A 24,816-nucleotide genomic window follows, 5' to 3' on the forward strand; every position below is an offset into this window, starting at 1 on the left:
TCTATCCCAAGATTATTGACAGTCTTTCTGGTTTGGTAGTTTGGTTTGAGTCTTTATTTTGTTTATTTGTTTTCTAGACCAGGTTTTATTAAGTAGCATAGCCTGACCTTGATTATGCCTTCTGCCTCAGCTTCCAGAGTGCTGGGATTACAAATGCTGACCAACATATCAGGCATGATTGAGCTCTTATTTTAAATGCCAGCTTGATTTCATATTATTAATGATGTATTAGCTTATTTGTATGATGGTTTAAGTGACATTTCTATGGGCCTAACCAGATTTATGTTGATTCTACAGGAAACTATATTTTATATCCCAACCATATGACTCCAAAATACTAGTCAATTGAACCATGTGAAATTGCTGAAATTTCAATTCTCTCTCTCTCTCTCTCTCTCTCTCTCTCTCTCTCTCTCTGTGTGTGTGTGTGTGTGTGTGTGTGTGTGTGTGTGTGTGTGTGTGTGTGTGTTCTTGTGGGTGCATGTGTGAATGTATGCATGTGGAATCTCCCAGTACTAGGATTACAAATGTGTACCACTACACTTGGCTATTTTATGTGGGGGTCTAGAGATTGAATGTAATTCCTCATGCTTCCATGACAAACACATAACCAACTGAGCTATCCCCCAAGCTCCAATTTTTTTTACATAAAAAGTGTGTGTGTGCACATGTGTTTTTTTTTAATTTCTTGCATGTATACAATGCACTGTGGTCATATTTGCTTTCCCTTATCCTCGCTTATCCCCACTCCTGATGACCCCATTCTTCTTCCAACCTGGCCCCGCTCCAACTTTCATGTCTATTTTGTGATACACTGAGTTTAATTTGTGTTGATTTACTGGACCATGGCAACTTACTAGAGGCTACACTACTAAAGAAAAAGACTCTCCCAACAGCCATTAGTTCCTCAGGAAGAGGGTTGGAACCTCATAAACCCTTCCCCCATACATAATGGAATATTGAAGGACCCAATCTTGTGTAGGTAACTACAACTCCAGTATGTTCTTATACACAACAGTCATGTCATATACAGAAAACAATATTTCACAACACTCCCATCTGCTAGCTCTTACATGCATTCTGACCCCTCTTCCAAGATGTTCCCTGAGTATTGGAGGGAGTAATATTGAGTCTCATTTAGGAATAAGCCCTCAATAGTCCCTTTTTTCTGCACTGTAACCAGTTATGAGTCTCTGCACTAACTGCCACCTACTGAAACAAAGCTTCTCCGGAGGCTGAGAGCACCACTAGTCTATAGATATAAATATACTTAGAAGGCAATTTGACTGCATGTTCATTTAGGAAGACATGAAAATAGTGAGCGTCCCCCTAGGTCCTGTGACTTCCCCAACCATTGGCTTTTGACCAGGTTTCCAGTACTAGACATGCATTTCCTCCTGTGGGGGCCAGCCTCAAATCCAATCAAAAAGCATTTGGTTGCCCTCAACTATTACACCAGTGAGCACATCTTGTCTGAATGATCAGTTTTGCTGCATGCAGGGTCCACAGCTGGCAAAGACCACCTGCATAACACCTTCCAGTATTGTGAATGCTAGCTAGCAGGGAAGATGCTTCTAAATCATTTCCAGCTTTATTTCTCTGTGTTTTCTAACCTAGGTGTGTGCTGTATTCAGTAATAGGGTCTTAACCATCTAATTCTAGTAGGTAAACAAAGAGCAATGGCAATGGCAAAGGCTCTCTGAAAAAAAATAGATATTTCAAGTGGATCAACCTAAATGTTTGTTTAATGTGCTGTGATTAATAATATAAAGAGCACATATATTCATTTATTGTTTTATATTTAATCAATGGCTGTATCTTCCTAGATGGCTGTTCCTTAAGGCTACTGGATATAATTGTTTAATATGAACAATAAATCATAGGTATTTGAAGAAATTTTGTATAGACTGTTAGGATTTTCTTGGGTCTAGCACATTGTTTTAACTAATAAATGTACCAGACATGAAGACTCTCGGATTACTATTGTTTCCAGCTGACGACAGAATGAAAATGCATTCATTTTAAGTTCCAAATAACTAATGTATTTAAAATAGCAATATCTAACATTTATTGGTTATGTATTATGTGAGATGGGTACTGTGAGGATTCTGCACTGTCTTATGAGTAAAGTGATATTATCATCCAAGGTTACACAGCTAGCAAATGAAAGAGTTGGGCTTAGAATCACTTAAGTCTAAAACTTTGTCCTTTGTTTACATTATACACATCTTTTACCTCAAGTATATATTTAGTCTATGGTACATTAGTGAAACTAGAGCCATTCACATACAAAGCATATTATGTTACTATAAGTGATGATTATAGGACATCAGAGGACCAAATATTATAATGAATACCTTTCAATACAAGGCTTATTTTTTCAGATACATTATAGTATAAAAACTTAGTAATAGAGTGATAACACATTTAGGTTTTCCTTAAAAAAACTAACAAATGGAATTTTTAAAATAGTCAACTGTTCTATTTCACTGAAATTGGTCTTATAGACCACATGTTCTGACTGAGTTTGGGAAAGGCAGAAGAGAATTAGTGTGCACTTTATCATGACTTAACTCCCATAAGAGAGTTGACATACATGGCACCTCAGGATTGGGTGTTCCCCACTCTAGAAACAAATTAAAAGCAGAGTATCAGTAAAAATATGGGAAAATCAGATATATATGATAATAATGTCCAAGGGGTAATAGAAAGCCCAAGGCTAGTTCTGGATATCCATCAGTAATGCAGAAGAGAAATTAGAAATTTGTGACAAACCCCAGAAGTTTGTGGACAAATGTAACCTAAGGGATTTCTCAGAGCTATTTGGAGCAGAAAAGACACACTTCGGAGATTAACGAAAATTTCATGCCTACGTGATTTGAATAGTAATGATTCTATCTATGATTAAAGTCATTTGAAAAATGGAAGGAAAGATGGACTCAGATTTAGATATACTGAATTTAAGGTAAAGATGGACTGTCAATTGAAAGCCAGCTGGTTGTTTTTTTTTTTTTTTTTTTTTTTTTATGTTGGATACAGCTAACTGGCATTAACCTCTGACACATCTACTTGTTAATTTTACAGATGGCCCTCCTGAATTTCTTCTTTCCTGATGAAAAGGCATATTCTGAAGAGGAAAGTAGGCGTGTTCGCCGCAATAAAAGAAGCAAAAGTGGTGAAGGAACAGATGGTAAGTCTACTCAAGTGATCCTTTATCACTCTGACTTATGAAATGCTAATAAAAATACTCTTTCTATCTCATGTATTACCCAAATATCACTGGTTTCTCCAGTCCTAACATGCTATCCAATCCTTTGACACAGAGCTAACAATAGAAGTATCCTTCATCCTCTAACTCCTTCAGTCCCTTCTCAGTATGTTTGGAGGCCATTGTAGCATTTATGTCGATCAAGGTCATTCTCCATAAGGACTTCCTCTCTCCTGAGGATGTACCATATCTGACATGTCCAGCAAGATAATTTGATTGTATTTTTGGAACTGATCGTGTTTTGCCAATCTGGCATTTATATATTATTTCCAATTATAACAATTTGGTATCTGTTACTATGTTCAATTCATTATTCTGTAAATTCCTTGAGGACAAGGATTCACTTCCCTTTATATAACTCTAGAGCCTGGTCTAATATTTATCACAATGTTGGTGTTGTAATGTTACTTGATAGTGTTTACTGACCCTTCAGCTAGACAGTGATTTCCGCCTGAAAATCATTGCTATTATTGGTGTAACAGCTTTGAGTTAACTAGTAGTACATTCAGTGGGATGACAAAATGTTGAAGTAGCTCCTGGGCAGGATCTTTGAATTGCTGTATTTCAATGTTATTCTGTCAATTGACAGAACACTAGCCCTTTGGCACAGAGGTTTATAGGAAACATAGCTCTGGGCTGTTGAAAAGCCATCTGGATTCAAAGACAGTGTGTCTGGCTACATCTGCTGATGATATGTGTCTGTAGGGGGTTACAAAGCAATATGATTTTATAAAGATGAAAATGAGATTTTTAAGCTGACATTTGTCAATGTGAGTAGGGGCCAATGATTGAAGCAATTCCAGAATGTGGAAGCAATTGAAGAGAGGAGGTTAGTACTGCCTTAGAGTTGAGGATAAAGAGTACCTGAGGATCATGGAGTTGTCTAAGATATTTACCCTTTCACCTAAGAGGATATAGAACCATTTCTTTAGATGTATTGAGTGTTTCAATGAGTTAAAAGGTGACAAGCCAAACCAAATCTTTTTGAAAGCCATTCTTGTTATTCTGCCAAGTGTATACTGTGTTTATCCAACACATCCTTCAAATATTTACTCAGTAAATACAGCCAATTTATATCACACTAGGATAGAAGCACTCTAAGTATATCTGTGTTTGTTTAGTTAATGTTTATATTCTTACTGCCTCCAAAAGGACTTGGTACATGACAGACCTCAATGAATATTTCTTGTTCTCCAGGAGGCCTTACTTTGATAACAGTGATAAACAGAAAACAAAGTTTGTGGTGATAAGTGCTGTGAAGAAAAATACAGCAATGAAACAGGGAGATAGGGTAATGGAGTGTATTATACAGTGAACAGAGGTGTTCTCTGTGATAAGGGAACAGTTGGGAAGAGACCTGAGTGAAATGAAGGTTAGCCAAGTAGATTGCTGAGGAGAAAAAAGCAACTGCGGGGGAGAAGAAAAAAAAAAAAAAAACCTCTGAAACAGAGAATACATGGTGTATTCACAAGAAGATCAGTGTGACTAGAACCAGAGTAAGAGAAGGAAAGGAAATGAGGGCAGACATTAGAACTCACTTGACAGACTTGTGAGCCAAAGTAAAAGTCCTGGTTTCTTATTCTTCATGGAATGGGGACTATTGGATGAGTTTGAATAAAGGAATGGCAGGACTTGACTTACATTTTAACAGAATCCTTTTGACTTCTCTATTGAAAATGATGTAGAAAGAGGAAGAAAAGGGAGGCTCAAAGGGGGCCATATCCAGGGAAGAGACGATAATGGCTTGGAATATGGTGGAAGCAGTACAGTTGGTAAGAACTGGTATGATTCTATAAGGATTTTGAAGGAATGACTGATAGGATTTTGAAATTTATTAAAGGATATGAAAGACAAAAAAGAGTTGATAATGACTTTTAGAGTTTGGGGTATAAAGAACTAAATGACTAGTGGGAGAAGGAGGGGGTGGGTAGATGAGGGAGAATGTGAGTGATGAATATAGTCAAAGAACAGAAAGAAATTGTCTTTCTGAAACTAATCACTATGCACAACGAATATATATTAGTATTTTTTATTTAAAAGGCCAAAACATAAAATAATTTAGTTAGGCTTGTTAAATTTTAGATGCCTGTTTAGACAACCAAACAGATATAGTACAATATCACCATATCAAGATAATGAGCTGGCTTTGTTTTATACAAACATAGAACTTTCCAGTGAAGAAGTAAGTTTATCAGTTTTAATTTTAAATCCATAGTTATTTAATATGTTACAGAACAAATTTAGATAATATATCTCAAGTTTCCCTCACAAGTATCAAAGAAGAAGTGATTTGCCTTAAATAGTTAAGAAAATATTTCAAAGATCAAAAAAGGAATAAAGAACAGCATAATGACCCCACAACTAAAGGTACTTACTTGCAAACTTGACAATCTGAGTTTAACCCCTAAGATCAACATGGCAAAAGGAAAGAACCGACTCCTACAAGATGTTATCTGACCTCCACTTGCAACTTAGCAATGCATGCTTTTACACACACACACACACACACACACACACACACACACACACACACACATACACAGAGACACTAAGGAACAGAAACATATTTAAAATATAACAGAGAACATCAGTTCTAAATTTGTTTTAATTTTGTAACTTTTAGATATCCTGAGTGCTTCAATTCCCAAACTATTTTACTGTTATTTAGTAAGTTTTCTATACACAATTGAAAGACGTTAAAGCATTAACAAGGCCTCAGAGAGGTTTACAGAGAAGTTTTGGTAAAGGAACTGATAGATTTATAGGCAGTAGGTAAGGGTAATGTGGTGGGCTCTTAAGAGTTTCATGTAAGATACACAGCATTTCTTCCCAAAAGAAAGAATTTTACCTGAGGTATTACTCCCATAAGATTGACCTGTAGGTAAGTCTGTGAGGTACTAATTGATTAATGATTGTGGTAGGAGGGCCTAGATCACTGTGGGCAGTGCCGCTTCTGGGATGGTGATCCCTGGGTTGTATAGGAAAGCAAGTTGAGCAATCCATGAAGAGCAAGCTACTAAGCACAATTCTGTCATGGCCTCTGCTCCAGTTCCTTCTTCCAGGATCTTGCCCTGACTTCCCTTAATGATGGAGTGTGACCTGAGTGCTATGAGAAGAAATAAACCCTTTTCTCCCCAAGTTGTTTTTGGTCATGACGTTGTATTACAGCAATAGAAACCATAACGAAGACACTGACTTTCCTGGTCCATTGGTCTCTTAAACTAGGTGATTAGAAGTATAGCATAGGCATTGTCTATCTTGCATTCAAAAGAGCAGGGCCATCAAGATGTCTCAAAGAGGGCAATTGCTATCAAGCCCGATGACCTGAGTTCAATGTTATGTGCCAACATTTAATTGGAGAGAACTGACTCCTGACATTTGTTCTTTTTCCTTCATGCATGTGAATGTACACACACACACACACACACACACACACACACACACACACATACACACACACACGCACACACACACACACACACACACCAATAAATAAATAAATAAATGTTGGGGCTGGAGAACTGGCTCAGCAGTTAAGAGAATTTGCTGATCTTACAGAGGACCTAGGATCCTTCCCACACAGCTCACTACCACATGCAACTCCTATTTCAGGTGATCTGACACCCTCTTCTGATCTCTGAGGGTAATTCTATGCATGTACTGTACTGCATTACACTCAGGCACACACACATCAATAGAAAATGGTAACTTTTCTTTAAAAAAAAAAGACAGCTACCTCCATGATGTATCAAATATTTCTAACCTACAATCTAAAAATGTTTAGATTCATCAGTTTCTCAATTCTGAGCACTCTGTAATTGAAGGCATTGATTCATAATTAGCAGTCACAAACACAATATTACTTCTCCAATACAAAACTTATAATGTTATAACAACTCTTAAGATTAATTTCTTTTTGTTGTAAATTTTGCATTTGTATAGATATTTTCCTGCATGTATGTCTGTCTGTACACTACATGTGTGCAGTGCCCATGGAGACCAGAGTGGTGTGAGATCACATGGAACTTGCATATGGTTAATAGACGGCATGTTAGGTGCTGGGAATTGAACCTGTCATCGGCATGAGCAGCAAGTGCTGAGCTGGCTTCAGTCCTACATATCTACTTTAAATTAATGCCTCTTGAGTTGGTCAGAATCTTTCTGAATAGTTTCTAAGTCCATTTGTGTTAATAGTCTGAGATTTGGGGATCATTATTGTTCTATAAGAAAAACATGATCATTTCATGCTGTCCACTGAGCACAATACATACAAAAATCTGTGTCGATATTTTCTGATGAATCCCATTCTCTGAAGTCATAATTGTTCTAGGTGACTTGCTTAGCCATCTATTGCAGGGAACTACATGAACTATAGAATGTATTCAGGAGCTCCTGGGGTTTTAAAATCAGATAATGTGTATCAAGAATTATCAAGGAGTTTCTATAGTTTACAAATACTTTTTTTTAAATATTTTGTTCTCTTCCTATAGGGGAAACCTCAGGAATCAATGAAAGAAAATCAATTAATGCCTCCCTGCAACTAACTATCCCTGGTATTCCTATCTTTATACATGAAAAAGTAATTGCAGGATGGTATAATAGAAAAAGACCAACTTACAATTTATAGATTCCAATCATGATATCCCCTCTCTATAACCTGCCTATGATCTTAAAGAAGTAACATCCCTCTGAGCTTCCATTTTCTTGTCTATAAAATCAAAACAATGAACCTGGATTAAGTCATGCAGTTACTATATTGATCCAAAGTGTCAATGGCTTTTTAAAAAACCTTTGAAAATTACTAAATACTATTAGTATGTTCTCTAATGCATTATTACTCTGGTAGACAGCCATCATAATTCAGCAGTGATGCTGTATTTCATCAAAATGCTCTTTCTTTTCATTGGCATTATTCAGTAGAATAGCTCATAGGGGCCATGCATAGAGGACTCAAAGCCTCAGATTCTGACCTATCTCATCAAAACAAATGTTTAACCACAACAGCACATTTTTCCATGTCACTTCTTCATTCTATCTGTTTGACAGTCTTGGTCTATCTGTCTGTCTGTCTATCTATAGTGTGTGTGTGTGTGTGTGTGTGTGTGTGTGTGTGTGTGTGTACGTGTGTACGTATGTACGCGTGTGTAGTGTAGTTTCGGTCCCCATCTCTCTTGGAAATTTTCTTCTTTGATATTTACTTTTAGACTAATCAAATAAGTTAGTATTATTTTCTGCAATTATAAATGAGTTAAAAGAATAAATAAATTAAAATTGTATAGCTACCATTAAATTGATACAGCTAGACATGAAAGGCTATGGGATCAAAGTAAACAGATGTTTTGTCTGTACAATTGTTAGCTAGAATTACAAATTGTTCTGATTTTGGAATTACTATTATATTTGTTGCTTTCCAGTGATCCATAACTGGACTACTGTCAAATGAGAGAGACTCAAATCATTTCAATAACTGATTTCAGAGGCATATTCACAAGATGAAATTTAAGATTTTGAAAGCTTTCTGTGTGTAGACTTGAAGAGGATTGTTGATTTCAGTTGTAGAATCCTTCAAGGTTGCCTGCTGTTTGTGGCTGCCAACAGCTTAAGGGCCCACAGCAGAACACTGTAGAAAGTGGCTTTATATCAAGTAAGACATTAAGCAAGCCAAAATATCTTAGCTTGCTCAGCTCCAAAGCTATATTTTCTTTGATAGAACTAGCCCCACAGTAAATTATCTCAATAGGCCATTACCACTGACAATTGGTTAACAAGCATTTTTAAAATAACATATATATATATATATATATATATATATATATATATATATATACCCAAGTCCATTTAAATGAAAAAAGACATTTATAGACAATATTTTCCAAACTACTTCCTGCTGGTAAGGGGCGCTGTCATGGGGGATTCTAAGAAGATGCAGAAATCCTGGCTGTAGTCTGTAAGGCTGCTTTGTCCAGATGTTTTGAATGTAGAATCACCTGGTACTCTGTTTCAGGCCTTTTGGCTAAGATCAAGTGTAGTATCTGTTCTTATCAGTTTAATAACAAATAATTTTTAAATTATCTAGTAAGATATTATTCTAGTCTCTGTAGTTGGCATAGCTACCAAACTCTGATTCTTTTTATATATAGACTAAGTAGATCTGAATATGAGAGGTTAAAGTTTAAGTTGTTTGTCTTAGAAGACAAATACTTGTTTGTTTTCTGTTGTTTGTAGTTCCTAAATTTTAAATTGCTACATAAAACCATGTACACATATGTTATGGAAGTACAAATAAATGTCTAGGAGGCAAACTAACAAGAGTGGAGAAGGAAAGAGAAAGGAGAGTGGGAGGGCATGGTGGCCAGAATATACTCAACATACAGTATATATCTGTACAAAAACATAAAAAATAAATTCAAATTGTTAGAAAAGTTGAAATTGCCTAAAAATATTCATTAGATTACTTTTTGACAGCATGGATGATTGAATCCAGAGTCTTCTATATGCTAGACAAACAGTACACCACTGAGCCACAGCCATATCCCCTGTTCATAGTGGTTTTTATAATTATACAAATAGAACACATTAATTGTAAAAAAAAAAAACAAAAACAAAAAAAATGCATGTAACCAAGAGCCAGGCATGAAGGTACATGCCTGTTTTGTCAGCTGTTTTGGAGGCTATCATTCAAGTTCAGGAGTCTGGAACTAGTTGGAACAATACATCCAGATCCTGTCTCAGATTAATAAACATTAATTAATGGGTTACGCAGTACAGAATTAGGTAAAGTAAGCTGAACATACCATCCCAGCTATAGAAGTGCTATAAAGATATTTTGTCTACAGTTTTCCCGAAGGACATAATAGGCCCAGATGTCCTGAGTTTCTCTAAAGGACCATCCAGTATATTTTTTTCAATATAGCTGTTTGTTCCTCAGTATTAGAAAGACTTGTGATCTCTAAGCCAAGAGACTTGAATTCTAATCAGAATGTCATTGATAGTTTACCAATAACTCTTATTTTTTCTTCCATTTTAGTTTATGTTGATGGGCTATAACTAGCAGTTCTAGCTGAAATTCTAACTGAGATGGATGTCAGAGTTTCAAAACCATGGGAGGAGTTTTTTTTTCAACGTATTTGCAACTCTAGAAATTCTAATAATTGTATACCATGCTTACTCTAGTGGGGTAGGTACTGTTAATCATGAAAATTTATCATAGTCCATAAAATTTAGGGATAAGAAAAAGATGCTGAATTATTACAATAGAAAGTCTAATAATTTCCTCCCAATTCTGATACAGTTTCTAACGATTCCTGATTTCTATAATATTGCAATAATATCTCGGCTAGTTTTAACCAATTAGAGTGTCTGAACGATTAAAGGCTTGGGATTTTTATTTGCATGGTCAATGAGCCTTTTCATTAGCATCCATGAAGAGGCTCAGAAAGGAATAATAAGCACATGCAAATGGCTTTAAGAAGTGAAGGATAAGAATGTTAATCTGTGAGCTAAGTGGTGAAGTGTTTCTGTGTGGCTCCACAAAATATAGTAAACAGATATAGATGTGTAGGCAGAAGGCATCTGTTGGCTAACCCTGCCCTCCTTTAGGTTCCATTTCTTAACCTTCTAGGCCTCTGTCCTGAAAAGTTAAGAAATTTCTGTACTATGTTGTTGTTTTAATTCATTGAATGCATGTTTATTATTATGTACAGTGTTTATTGATCATTGCTCTAGATAACAGGGACATAATGGTGAATAAGATTAGCCTTTATATCCCTTCACCAAATCCACAGGAGATTATTATAATGTAGAAAGTGGTACAATGAGGTAAGCATAGAGTGTTAAGCACACTGATACCTGATATAAACTTAGAATATCAAAGAAGGTCTCCTAATGAAGGTAACATTCTGAGCTACAACCTGAAAAGTGCCAGAGGTAGCCCAATGAAGACTTAATGTAAATTTAAAAAGCTTTGAGTAAGAGGTATTGAGTCATTTAAGAAACTGAAATGATAATGTTGGCTTTTATTATGTTGAGGTATGATCCCTCCAATTACACCTTCTCTTGGATGTTATCATGAAGTCATGTTAAATTTTATCAAGCCTTTTGAGATGCTAAAGTAATTTTTGTCTTTAAGTCCATTCATATGATTTACTAATTTATTGACTTATATACTGAACTCCTAAATCTTTGGGATGAAACCAACTTGGTCATGGTAGATGAACTTTTAAAATAAATGCCTATATTTAGGTTGCAGATATTTTATTGAGAAGTTTTACAACTATGTTCTTCAGAGATATTAGCCTGTAATTTTCATTCTTTGTCATATCTTTCCTTGGTTTTAATATTGGACAGCCTCTGTGGGAGTTTATTTCTAGAAGCAACCAATTATCTCTGTCTCAGCAGCCCCTGACCTTCTGTAGCTCTTCATCTAGGTGTGTAACCACATGAAATTTCCTCTGTTGGCATTGACATGCCATTATACTGGTCTTGTTCAAACAACTATATTGTTAAGCATTTATAAGTGCAATTCCCCTGTCATATCCTGGGGATATGATCTACCAACAGGTGCCCTTGGCCTCTGTCTCTTACAATCATTCCACCAGTCTCTTCCATGATTTTTCTTGATCCTTGGGTTTAAGGGTTGCATTGCTGATATAACAGTTGAGGTTGGGCACCCCATAGTCACTTATTCTCTGCATTTTGACCAGTTTTGTATCTGTTGCAAAAAGAAACTTCTTTGATGAGAGGTGAATGCTACACTTACCCATATATATAAGGACAGGCATTTAGAAACCAGGAAGAATTTGTTTTGGTTCAAGAAATTGGTAGTAGTAAGGTCTCTAGTTCTATGGTCTTTCCAGCCATGAGTAGTTAGCTAACTTTCTAGTACCAGGCATGAATTCCCTCGAGTCCAATTAGAGAGCTGTTGGTTATCTCGAAGATAAAAGTACCACCATTGCACCATTGTGGATATCGTGTGAGTTCAATCATTGTTGTGGTTCTTAAGCTTTACAAATGGATGGTTTTATTCTTTGCTTTTCTCCATTAGCAGCATACCACATACTGATACTATGAAAGCCGATTCTCAAGGAAGAGGCTTCCAGGTCCAGCTTGATCCCTATAAGTCAAAGTTCCAAGTTGTATGTTGTCTTTAATAATTGGGCCTTACCTTCAAATTATGAGAGGCAACCAAAGGCAATGGCAGTAGCCTATATTGTTTTGGGAGCTTTCTTAGACTAGCCACATGCACATAGGAGCAAAGCTAAATTAATTCAGCATGCTATGTATAAAACTGTGCATATATGTACATATACATATATATATATATATATATATATATATAATGATAATAAAGAGATCATGAATTTGAGGAGAAGGCCTGAGGGGGAGAGGGAGAAGCTGAAGTGATGTACATGCAATGCTCATGTATAAATTTAAAAAAAAAAAATCTCTTTTTAAAAAGGAATAGGAAGAAGATTCAGACATCCTAGACTATGAGAATCCAAACTGCCCCATGGATATCTGCCCTGTAGCTGGGCTGATGGCCATGGCTCATGTTGCCATGCATGTTGAGATCTGAGGGTTGTGCTGAGCCAGGCCTGTCCCTCACTGATTCCAGGATAATGGGTGCTGCCCCCCTCCAAGGGAGAACTGACCCCAGCACTGGGAAGAGATGGCCCTACCCTGCACCACAGACATGGGAGAGCTGGCCCCAATGGCTTGTGCCTAGGAGAGCTGGCTCTGCCCATCACCTGATGGGGTGGTCCCAATGGCCTAGACCAGAATCAATAAGCTCAACTACCACCCAGACCTATATCCTGGGCCTTGTCCCATCTTTGACCTACCTGTTGGAGTACATGAAGGGACTGGTCCTGTTGAATGATATCTTCAGTATCTTTATGATTTGGGGCATCAACAGGCTATCCCAAAGTTTTGATGGGTTCCCAACCCAGTGACAATGGTATGCCCAAGGCCAGAGGCCTTGAAACAGACCAACAAATCATTGCAATGAAAATTTGTGAGTGAAGCTGCTTGAACATCACAGCTCCTGATGCCAGTAGGATAAATGAGGAGGTGTTGGAAAGATGAAGGAGCAAGGTGGGCTTTTTGGTTCTTTGTTTTGGTTTTTATTAATTTGGGGGGCACACTACAAGGGTGAGGGACAGATATGGGGGGACTGGGAGGTGAGCCCAATTGGGGTGCATGATGTGAAATTTCTAAAGAATCAATGAAGAATTTTGTTTTAAAAAAGGAATAGGAAGATATTTGTGTGAGTAGAGTATATAGATCTAAAGGGGAAGTGATGATAAATGAGATGTCTAATATAAATACATCATTCAGGACTTTGGAATCCATTTTATGGAGCTTGGAAACTCCTAAAGGCAATAGAGAAGCACAAGATCAATGCCAAGAATAGATTATATGGCTTGTGTCTTTAAATACTAAATGCACATAATCTAATCCAGCAGGTCCACTTCTATTTCTAGATATACTCACACATGGAAAATCATTTCTCAACAAAGATGTTCTTTGCTGTACTATTTGTAATATTACAGGGCTAAAAATCACCTACATGTCCATTATTTAGAAACTAGTTAAAATATGAAAATCTGTGGCATAATAGTGGTTGTTTCTGGGAAAGAAAATTAAGTTTTTTGCAATGGATGTGGGAGGAAAGTGACTTAATGTCCATATTTTTGTATCTTTTTGTTTTTTAGCTTTACTTTCCAAAAATTTAAAATAAAAATAAATAACATTTAATTTTAAAAATAAATACAAAAAGCTGAGTGGAAGTGGTACACGCCTTTAATCCCAGCACTCAGGAGGCAGGGGCAGGTGGATCTCTGAGTTTGAGCCCAGCCTGGTCAACTGAGTGAATTCCATGACAACCAAGAGGGCTACACAAAGAAACCATGTGTTGAAAAAACAAATATAAATAAAGAAAGAAAGAAACAGGCATGACATACCACTTTTCTACACAGAGCTAAAAATACTGGCAACATCTTCATAATATAATAATATAATATATAATATAATATAATGACTAATTAAGAGATGGAAGACATGTTTTGGCAGAGAAAATAATATAAATGATTACAGCCATTTTGCATACTAATCAAATTAAATATCAGAATATATTTGGCCTAGAACTCATAGTTTGGTGAAGCTTACAAAAATGAGAATATTAGTATATAGGTCTTGAATACAAGGATGTCTCTGCAGCAAAGGGAGATATCACTTCAATAGCTCAGAAATTGTTAAATTATAATATAGCCATGCTACTGACTGCCATATAACTATTAAAATAAATGAGTTAGAGTTCTATATGTATATCTGAAGAACTGACAGTGTTCTTTCTACTACTAGGTTTTTTTTTAAATAAAAGCAAATTCCAGAGTGATGTGTATAATATGTTTCCAATTTTAGAAAATAAAGGAGGATATTTTAACTCATAAAAATGCTAGCATAAAATCAGTTGTAGAAAGAAGCAGCATCAAACAGAAAATACTGGTAAACTCCGGTTGAAAGAGTTTTGGTAGATACACAATAGACTATGAAGTGATTATTTATGTGCTTCTGTGTTATTTGAGTTACAATAAACATATATACTGCTATGCTATATAAAAGCTTAATTAAAAGTAGATAAAACAGGGAGAAAATGGACTGAAATGGAGCATAAAAGAGACAGGGGAAGCACTCAGGAGGGTGCTGCTGTATCATGGCACAAAGAATTAAAAGTGATTAGATTAGAGGGACAGCAGTAGAGACCAGCAGGCAGGTTTAGTTAGTAAATGAAAACATTAGAGATTGGTCCTGTGATTGAAAGAAGACAAAGATGTCAAGGAAGCCACCCAGGTTTCTGGCAAGGTGCTGTAGTATTCACTGAGATAAATATCAGGGGAGGAAGATGTGTGGTTTTAGACAAGTTGAGCTGCTGGTACCTCTGGGAAATTCAAGCAAAAATCCTATAAGCAGTCTGAGATATGCATCTGAAGCTAAGGAAATATATGAAGCTGGAAATACAGATTCAGAGATCATTAGCATTAGGACTCTCGGTTCCAAGTGGTAGAGTGTTGTTCTAAACTGATTTATAATTTTTTTTAAGAGAAAGAGGAGGATTTGTTGGATCATTTAACTGAAGAGACCTCAATGGAGCTAGCTTTGAATGTTGCTTAATTTTGAGGCTTAAGTGATGGCATCAGGACTTTTTCATCTCTGCTTTCTTTTATATCTGCCTCCTTCCTCAGGCATGTTCTGTCTATGGAATGGTAAAAATAGTTGTTAGAAGCTCTGAGTTTATCTCAACAGTTTAGTAAACTCAGTGGAACGAGTGTGCTTCATCCACCTGACTGAATTCAATAAAAGGTGTTGTTGATAGCATTGGTAACAATAGTTTTAATAGAGAAGATGGGGCATGAAAGTTTAGGATGAAGTCAGATGAAGAAGCATAAAATACCAAATATAAATGAAAGAGCAAAGGCTAATAACCTGAAATGTTTTAATCCCTACTATGTGCAAAGTACTATGTTATTCTAGTACTCCTAGGAACTTCAAATGGAAGAAAACATGTTTTCTTTGTTCTGGATCCCACAGTCTTCATAGAAAAGCAAATTTTAAATCATATTGGTATATAAGGTTATGATGGCTGGTAAAATACACCTCTTAAGAGAAATATATAACGAGTTTCATATTATGTGTGCATGTGAGAAAGAATAGGTGATGTTTGAGTGGGATTTTGAATGGTTAATGGGATTTTGATGAAAAGAAGTAGAAAGTTAATTTCTAGCAAAGAGAATAGCAAGTTCACAGGCTAACAAAACCCCTTGTTTGCTGATTCTTCTCTTGGGCATTCAGAGTCTTGAAATAATGACCAAGGAAAAACATAACTACTGGACAGAGAAAGTGCAACAAGAGCCCCAAAAAAAGCATAGGGCACTTTCACGCATGCATTCTGGTGCTTCAAAAAAAAATGGTATTTTAATCCCAAATTTTCTCTGTATTGTCTGCCTCACTATTTCCGTCTTCTATTCTCCATACACTTGAGAAAAAAATAGCAAAGTGAACAAAAGTGTTCCTTGTTACTAAATAGAAAATATGAGCTGTGCAAAATGGTTATTATTGTCAGGAGTGTTCATTCTTTGATCTTCTACTTGCCAACCTACAGGCAAGCAAAATACAGTTAGAGCAATGCTATAATTTAAAAGCAATAGTTGGTTCTGCTTCATTTGTTGTTCAGGACTCCCAGCTTAGAAAACATAGATAGAATTTATGTCATTAACATGTTCATAAATGTAGACAGAGCTGCTTTGAAAATGGCAAAATACTGAGGATGCTTTACTATATTATGAAACTTGACTGCATTATACCATTGTCTCCATTATACAACTGTTTGAATGACACTAGTGCTGTGGTGCATTGGGGAAGTTGTTTACAGGCCACCCACACTGAAGTCTATATATACTAAGCCAGGGGTCTATCCAGCCTGTGCTTTGCCAAGTTAGGTATGCTAGAAGAAAGTAGCTTTATCTGTTCTCCTTGAAGCAAAGCAAGTCATGGGCCTGGCCTATTGCCAGAAAGTGTATTGTGTCATCTTTTTAGATGAAATTTGGCACATTATTATCTTATATTTTTCCAGAAAACAGGAAGAGGGCTGACTGGGTAATTTGCTGTATTTCAATCCTAATCTACTTATAAATATGACTCTTTAAAATGAAATGGAAAATGTGTTTCTCATGATAGCTTCATGGTATATCCTGAAAGGATGTTCAGTTATTAAAAATATAGCAATTTGACTCTCTCCTTGAATTTCAATATATTTCATCTTTAAAAAATAAACTATATTGTTATGGTTATAGTTTTACTTAGTTAGGATTAAAGATAAATTGCATGTAAGACTTTAGAATCACAAAGATAAGATAGATAAAAGGCCATGGGAGGGAGAGAAAGGGGGGAGGAAGAGGGAACTGGAATAAGAGCAAAAAATTTTTAAATAAAAAAATAAATAAATAAACTATATTGTCAACACATAGGTATTGTGATCACAAAGTCACAGCAGCTACAGATATCTACACTGGGTCTGCATAAGAATGGGCCCATCAACAGGCAGGCATGGATGGAGGAGAGACTATGGGTGACTCTACCCTTCACTGATAACTATTTGCTACAGATAGATTCAGGGAGAGAAGGAATCATTGACTTCAGTTATATACCCACCAATGATTTTACAGGCTCCAGTGGATAGTTCCAATCCCATGCTTACACAAAGATATGGTTAAACTAAATGAGTCACAAAACAAAGTTCATGATTATGGGAAAGGGAAATGTAGGGAGTAAGGAAGACTGATAAGATGGGAGCAAGTTAAAAGAGACTAGAGGGAGAATGTAATCAGAATGTTATATACATGCATGAAATTATCAAATAACAAAATTAATAATAAAACACCTTAATCTGTTTTGTATGAAATGAATATATCCAAAAATGGAATTTTGTACTTGGAGTCACACATTAGAAATCTCTATTTTGTTTAAAACAAAAACAATACAAAACACAAAAACACTTCTCCTGTGAATCATAGAGATGGAGGCCAGAGAGATATCTCAGCCATCATCAAGGGCAAATGCATGCACAAACAAGCCTGATGACTGGAGTTGGATCCCTGGAGTCCATGTGGTGAAAAAAAAGAGCAGACTTCCCACAACAAATGGTTCTCTGAAAGTCCACAAACACACAAAATAAATAAATGAAGTAAAATAATTTTAAGGATATAGTATCTTAGTTTGCTTTCTGTTATTGTGATAAGCACCATGACTAAAAAGCAACTGGGAAGAAAAGAGTTTATTTCATCTTACAGATTGCAGTCTATTTTGAACCAAAATTAAGACAGGAGCTGAAGGCAGGAACATGGAAGCAGAAACTGAAGTAGAGACCATAGAGGAATGCGGCTTACTTGCTTGACCCCAGGCTCACATTCAGCTTCTTTTCAATTCTATATCACCATGACCAAAGGTGGCACTGCCTACAGTAAGCTAGGCCTTCCATCAGTTACAATCAAGAAAATAATCTGTAGACATGCCCACAGACATGTCAGTCTTAATGGAGGCAATTCCTCAGTTGAGGTTCCCTCTTCTAAGATGTAAAGTTGTGGCACTGATGAAAACTAACCAGAATACATGAGTAGACATAGTATATTTGGAAATGACATCCCTTCCTCTTTTCTGCTTTCCCTCTCCTGCCCTGTGTTTATGTGTCCACCACACCCAGTTTATGTGGTGCTGGGAATCGAACCCAAAGCTTCAGGCATATTAGGCAGGCACTCTACCAATTTCATTACATACCCAGTGCCAAAAATATAAACTTTATGAACCCCAGTTTCTCTTTTAGAAAGCCTTTGAGTAAGTTAAGAACATAGAATTTAAAATTAAAAAAAAAAAACTGATTTCAAACTTTACATTTATAGCCTTGGCCAAATCATGCAGCCTCTCTCAGCTTAAGTTTTCTGTTTTACTAAGATGATAGTGATACTTCCTTTGATGGGATAGTATAAGAATTAAGGATAAAATAAATTGCCTGCTTCAATGCTGGCACATAATGGGTGCTTAATAATTGATGACAATTAATTCAGACTATACTGTAAAAATAATACCAGTTCCTCTACCTTTCAGAATGAATAAGAATGTACTTTTTATTTTCAAACATCACAGTCTCTTGACCATTTTATAGTTGACAGTTTTTCTTATAAGACTGTCATGTCAAAAGTGGTAATAAATGCTAAAAACATAGAAAATATGAAATGCTCCTCAAGATTAAGGAGTCTTTATTTTAAATAGTTCCTTATCTTTCTAACTAAAAACTAAAGGATGAAACTATAGGATAAAAACTAAAGAATAAAAATTAGATATTGTGAGCCTAAGGCTGTAGCTCAGTAATAGAGCATTTGCCTAGCATGGCATGTGTAAGGTCTGACCCTGATGCCAAACACTGAAAACAATTTGAATGGATATTACAAGTCAACATTACTATAGGATCGTGTAATCATTACATCTGGTCTCTCCCATTATTAGAAAATAGCAGAATATTAACCTTAGAAAATGAAATACAATTACTTCATTATATCCCAATTATTTATGGGTCACACATAGCCCTGAATCTCTCAAAGGAGAACAGAAAAGAGAGAGAACAACTCTCATCCTACCTCTATCAGGAATAGCACTAACTGCACCAAACCTATTGCTTTACTGCTATATAATAACAAAGGCTTGTTGCTGATGCTATGAGCTTGGTTGTCTGACAAGCAGTTAGAATGAAAGCAAAAGTATATAAGATGTAAGAAGGCTGATACCCTCCCTAAGAATTTACATTTAGTACTAGGAAGAATGTGAACATTCTTTTTAAATTTAATTATATTATTATATTAAATTATACACATACATTTGTATTGTGTACATGCATGCCATAGTGTATGTGTAAAAGTCAAAATACAACTTACAGGAGTTGGTTCTTTCATTCCATTGTATATATCTGGGAGAATGAATCAGGTCATCAGGCTTAGCAGCAAGCACCTTTTCCTGCTGAGCCAGCTCAGTAACAGAAAAATCATGATGTCAGAATAACTACAAAAGTGAAGCCACAACTCCCTGGAACCTATAGGCCACTCTGACCAGGGAAACAGATCAGTACCTTTCTGAGCCATTATCAGAGAGCTTCCTCCTACAGCAGATGGAAACAAATATTTAGACCCACACCCAGACAGTATGCAGAGAGTGAGAGAGCTTGGAACACTCAGCACTAAATGGACTACCTCTATCAAATCCCTCCCCTTAAAAGTCAGGAAACCCCAAGGAAGAGGAATCAGAAAGATTTTTAAGAGCCAAATAGATGGAGGACACCAAGAAAACAAGACCTTCTAAACACAGCAGGACCAATTCACATAGGAACTCACCGAAACTGGCAGCATGCACAGGACCTGCATTGGTCTGCACCAGATGGGTTCCTGGAGCTGAAAGGGGAAATGGACACACACCCCTATCCCTAACTCAGAAGTTCTCCAGTTGATTACAACTTACTAAGGAAAGTTTAGTTTTTTCCAAGGGAGTCCCACTGAGGACACAAACTCTCAAGGGTGTGCTGCATGCTCCGCAGTAGATGGTCAACAGAAAATGAACTCTGTGGCATCTTTGGAGGTTCCTTGTCTTGTAAAGTTGTGTCAGGGCTTTCCCATTTTTACTTAATCTTATTTTTATTTTATTTATGTATTTTTCCTTCTCTCTTTCTACCCTTCAGGTCTTTTGTGTATATATTATGGCTTCCAGTTTAGTGTTTTATGGGATTCTCGAGTGAGTGAATTAGTGAAACTCATTTCTTATGCCCTCTATTTGGGCTCATTTACCTTTGTTTCTTTTGTCCAATTATGATGTATTTTTTTTTATCTTATAACACTTTATCTGATTTTATTATTATCCCTTTTATTAGGAGCCTGCTTTCTAATGATAGAAAGGGGATGGATCTGGATAGGAGGAACTGAGAGGAATAGAGGAAGGGGAAACTATAACCAGGACATATTAAGTGAGAAAAAAATCGATTTTCAATACAAGGAAAATAAAAATAAATAACTGTTAAAGTATTTAAAAAATTAGGTTTAGATATGATCTGCACATTGAAAGAACAACTGTGTAATGGATGGATAACTTCCTCAGACTCCAAAACTTCTCTACATCTCTGATTTCTTCTTTGTCTTTCTCTCCCCTTTACCTTTATCTTTCTCTGTATTTCTCCTCTCATTTTTATTCCTTTCCCCTTCTCTTTCCATTCTCTTCCCCTTTCACTTCCCTTCCCCCCTTTCTTTCCCCTTCTGTCCTCTTGCCTTTCCTCCTATGCATCCTTGGTGCTCTCACCATTGAGTTCATTGTCTCATAATCTAAAGCTAAGATTTTAAAACTACTTTTTACAAGTAATTTTTGTTTAACTTCAATTTATGTTAGATCAACTTTCTTTAAATTAACAAGACAATAAACTTATATTTCTTCTCTATGAAAAGAAGTGAAGTCACTCAATACCACTGAAATATAGTTCTAAAATTCCATATTTATCTTGATAGATGTTCAGCATATCACTATTCCACTGTGGGATTATTATTACTACTATCATCATCTCATCATCATTATTGGAATTCTTATTCCTAAATTAGATAGCTGTATATAGCATGACAATTAAAGGATGTGTTAGATTTTCATCACTGTGACAAAACACTTGAGCAAATCAACTTACAAAATGATACATTTATTTTGTCTCAGAATTTCAGAGGTCCAGTCCATGTTGCTGACTTCATTGATTTTTTAGGCCTGTGTCAAGGAGAAAAGATTGTGGCAGAAAAACATGGTAGAGGAATGTTTCTCATCTCCTGTCAATCATAAAGCAGAAACAGACTATAGACAAGGCAATGCCACAAGTGACTATTTCCTTCAATTAGGTCCCACCTTCTAGGTTCCTCCACTAATGCCATAAAATTATGTCTTGACCCATCAATGAATTAATATAATGGTTATGTTGGAACTCTCATTATCCAGTCACTTTCACAAACCCCCATTAGCTAAAGAAGAAGCATTCAACACATGAGACTTTGGGGGATATAGTTCAACACACTATAGCATAGAACTCTTAACATTCTTTAGAAAGAATTATTTCTGATTATAAAGTTGGCCTGTTTATATGGTTCAGATGTCTGAGATTAGGTAAGAACTATAGAATGGTGTAATTAGGGAAAAAATATGACTACAATGTAATATTCAAGCCAACTCTACTAGAAGATTATGCAGTGCATTCTAGAATATCCAATATACTTTAAATTTTTATATTGCAACCCAAGTACATGAAACATGAAAGTGTCCTGGGGACACAATTGAATAACTATTGATTATAGATATGTATTAAAATCTGATAGGACCTTTAAAATATCACTCATAAATGTAAATTATCGACCAAAACTGTGCATGTAATATTGAAGATTACATTAAACATGAACTGAATTTAAGAGTTCTGTACTTTACTGTCACCCCAACATGAAGCTAGTTAGCCTCCATATCATTTCATGGATTGTGATAAGATGCAAATGAAATGATGCTCATGCAAATGCTATACAAGCTGTAACGTGGTCTACAAAGGCTGAGTGCAAAAGGCAATGTGTTATAAGAGTTCATTGGCTTGGCAATTTCAAAGAAACTGAGGAGATTATAGAAGATCTAGTATCCTCACTGCAACATGGCCATGGAGGGGCAACAGCAGCAGAGCAAGCACTCAACTTTTTCTCTAGACTTCGAATGAACTTAAGTCATTCTCTGTCCTGCACTTTTTTAGTTTGTTAGTTTGTATTGTGTGTGTGTGTGTGTGTGTGTGTGTGTTTGTGTCTCTGTGTGTGTGTGTGTGTGTGTGTGAGTGAGTGTGTGTGTATGAGTGTAGCAGAGTGCAACTTTCTCTCCTTCTGCCAGGTAGGTCTTAGGAATCAAACTCAGATCATCAGTCTTGGCAGCAAGTGCCTTTACCTACTAAGCAATCTCACCAGCCCCTTGCACTGCCTTATTTCTTTTCTTCCTTTCTATTTTACTTTTTGAATTATAATAAAATATGTGTGTGTACTTATAACATACATTATGTTGTTTTGGATTCATGTATACTTTGGGTAATGATCAACTCAGAGTAATCTTCTTTATTGGAAATAGATTTTTTCAGAGAGAGAGAGAGTTTCCCCTTCCCCAACTCCAACCAGATCTTCCCCACTTCCCACCCACCCAAATTGACACCCCTTCTTTCTCTCTCTCCCTCATTAGACAACAAATGGGCATCTCAAAATAAAATAAAACACAGAAAATAGAACAGGACAAAACAAACAGAAAAAAGAGCCAAAGAAGCACATACACACAGAGAGAGAGAAATCACATAAAAACACAAAATTGGAAAACATAATTTATAAATACCTGTAAGAAAAATGCTCAGACAAAAAAGTTCATTTTGTGTTATCATCTACTGCTGAGCATGGGGCCTGTCTCTAAATGTGTTTTGTATCCCCAGTAAGACTCCATTGGAGAAAACTGTTTTTTTCCTGTGCATGTGGTTATCAATTGGAATAGTTTCTGGGTTAGGCATGGGGGTTTGTATCTACTTCCTCTCTCGGCGCTGGAAACAAACCTGGCTTAGACTTGTGCAGACATTGTGTATGCTGGCACAGTCTCTGTGAGTGCACCATTCCTTTTGTGCCAAGATGGACTTATCATGATAGCATTTAAAATAGCATTTAAAATTTCTCTCTTCTATTTTGAGATATATGATGCATTCTTGTTAACTTTGGCATAGAATACAAGAAGTTGTTTCTCTAAATATTATACCTACTGACCAATATCTCCCCATGAACTGAATCCCATTTTCTACCTACTCTCTGGTAACAAATCAACCTTCTTAGATTCATCATATAATTGGCATCATGTGGTTTAATTCCTCAGTTATAACCCAATCCATCTATAGCAGTAGTTCTCAACCTGTGTGTTGTGAACCCCAGGAGTCCCATATCATATATTTAAATTATGATTCATAACAGTAGCAAAATTACAGTTATGAAGTACAAACAAAATTATTTTACAGTTGGGGTCACCACAATTAGAGGAAATTATTAAAAGGCATCAACATTAGAAAAGTTGAGAACCACTGCACTGTAGGCTTCATGGTTTATAAGAGACTTTGACGGAGCTCTACTCAGATAAGTTCTTAGTTTACTTTCTTCATGTAAGTGTTTACAATACTTAATTTTCTAGGTCTTTTCTGTATGCTTCTTTCATCTTTGGAGCTATATGGCAAGCTACAAGAGGCTATGGCTTACTTCTAACTCAGTGTGGCAACCTGCTTATGTGAGTAGTCAAGTAGCTTCTGAATGCTTCCATATAGCAAGAACTTTGTGTCTTTAAAGAAAGAAATTAAAGAAGATACACAAAAATGGAAAGATCTTCCATGCTCGTGGATAGGTAGGATCAAAATAGTAAAAGTGGCAATCTTACCAAAAGCCATCTACAGATTCAATGCAATCCACATCAAAATCCCAGCACAATTCTTCACAGACCTGGAAAGGACAATACTCAACAAAATACCCAGGGTAGCCAATACCCAGGGTAGCCAAAACAGCCCTGTACAATAAAGGAACTTCTGGAGGCATCACCATCACTGACTTCAAGCTCTGTTATAAAGCTATAGTCCTGAAAACAGCTTGGTATTGACACAAAAATAGACAGGTTTTTCAACGGAATCTAATTGAAAACCCTGATATTAACCTACACACCTACAAATACCTCATTTTTGGCAAAGTAGCTAAACTTATAAAGTGGGGGAAAAAAAGAAAGCATCTACAACAAATGGTGCTGGCATAACCAGATACTGGTGTGTAGAAGACTGCAGATGGATCCATATCTATCACCATGTACAAAATTTAAGTCCAAATGAATCAAAGACCTCAACATAAATCCAACCACACTGAATCTCTTATAAGAGAAAGTGGGAGGTGCCCTTGAATGAATTG

At 36.2% G+C, this 24,816-nt stretch overlaps 1 protein-coding gene and 1 pseudogene across 1 annotated transcript in view; both read left to right on the forward strand.

Moving 5' to 3' along the window:
- The window catches only part of Eda (ectodysplasin A), a 389,966-nt gene that overhangs the window by 304,371 nt on the left and 60,779 nt on the right, over positions 1 to 24,816 (forward strand). The window contains exon 2 of the mRNA XM_051178503.1: positions 3,085 to 3,190. Within this exon, the coding sequence (XP_051034460.1) occupies positions 3,085 to 3,190 (106 nt within the window). The remainder of the gene's footprint in view (positions 1 to 3,084; positions 3,191 to 24,816) is intronic.
- LOC127217507 (uncharacterized) lies at positions 9,263 to 9,387 on the forward strand (annotated as a pseudogene).

This window comes from Phodopus roborovskii, unplaced genomic scaffold, assembly GCF_943737965.1.
Source record: "Phodopus roborovskii unplaced genomic scaffold, PHOROB, whole genome shotgun sequence".
Lineage (NCBI taxonomy): Eukaryota > Metazoa > Chordata > Mammalia > Rodentia > Cricetidae > Phodopus > Phodopus roborovskii.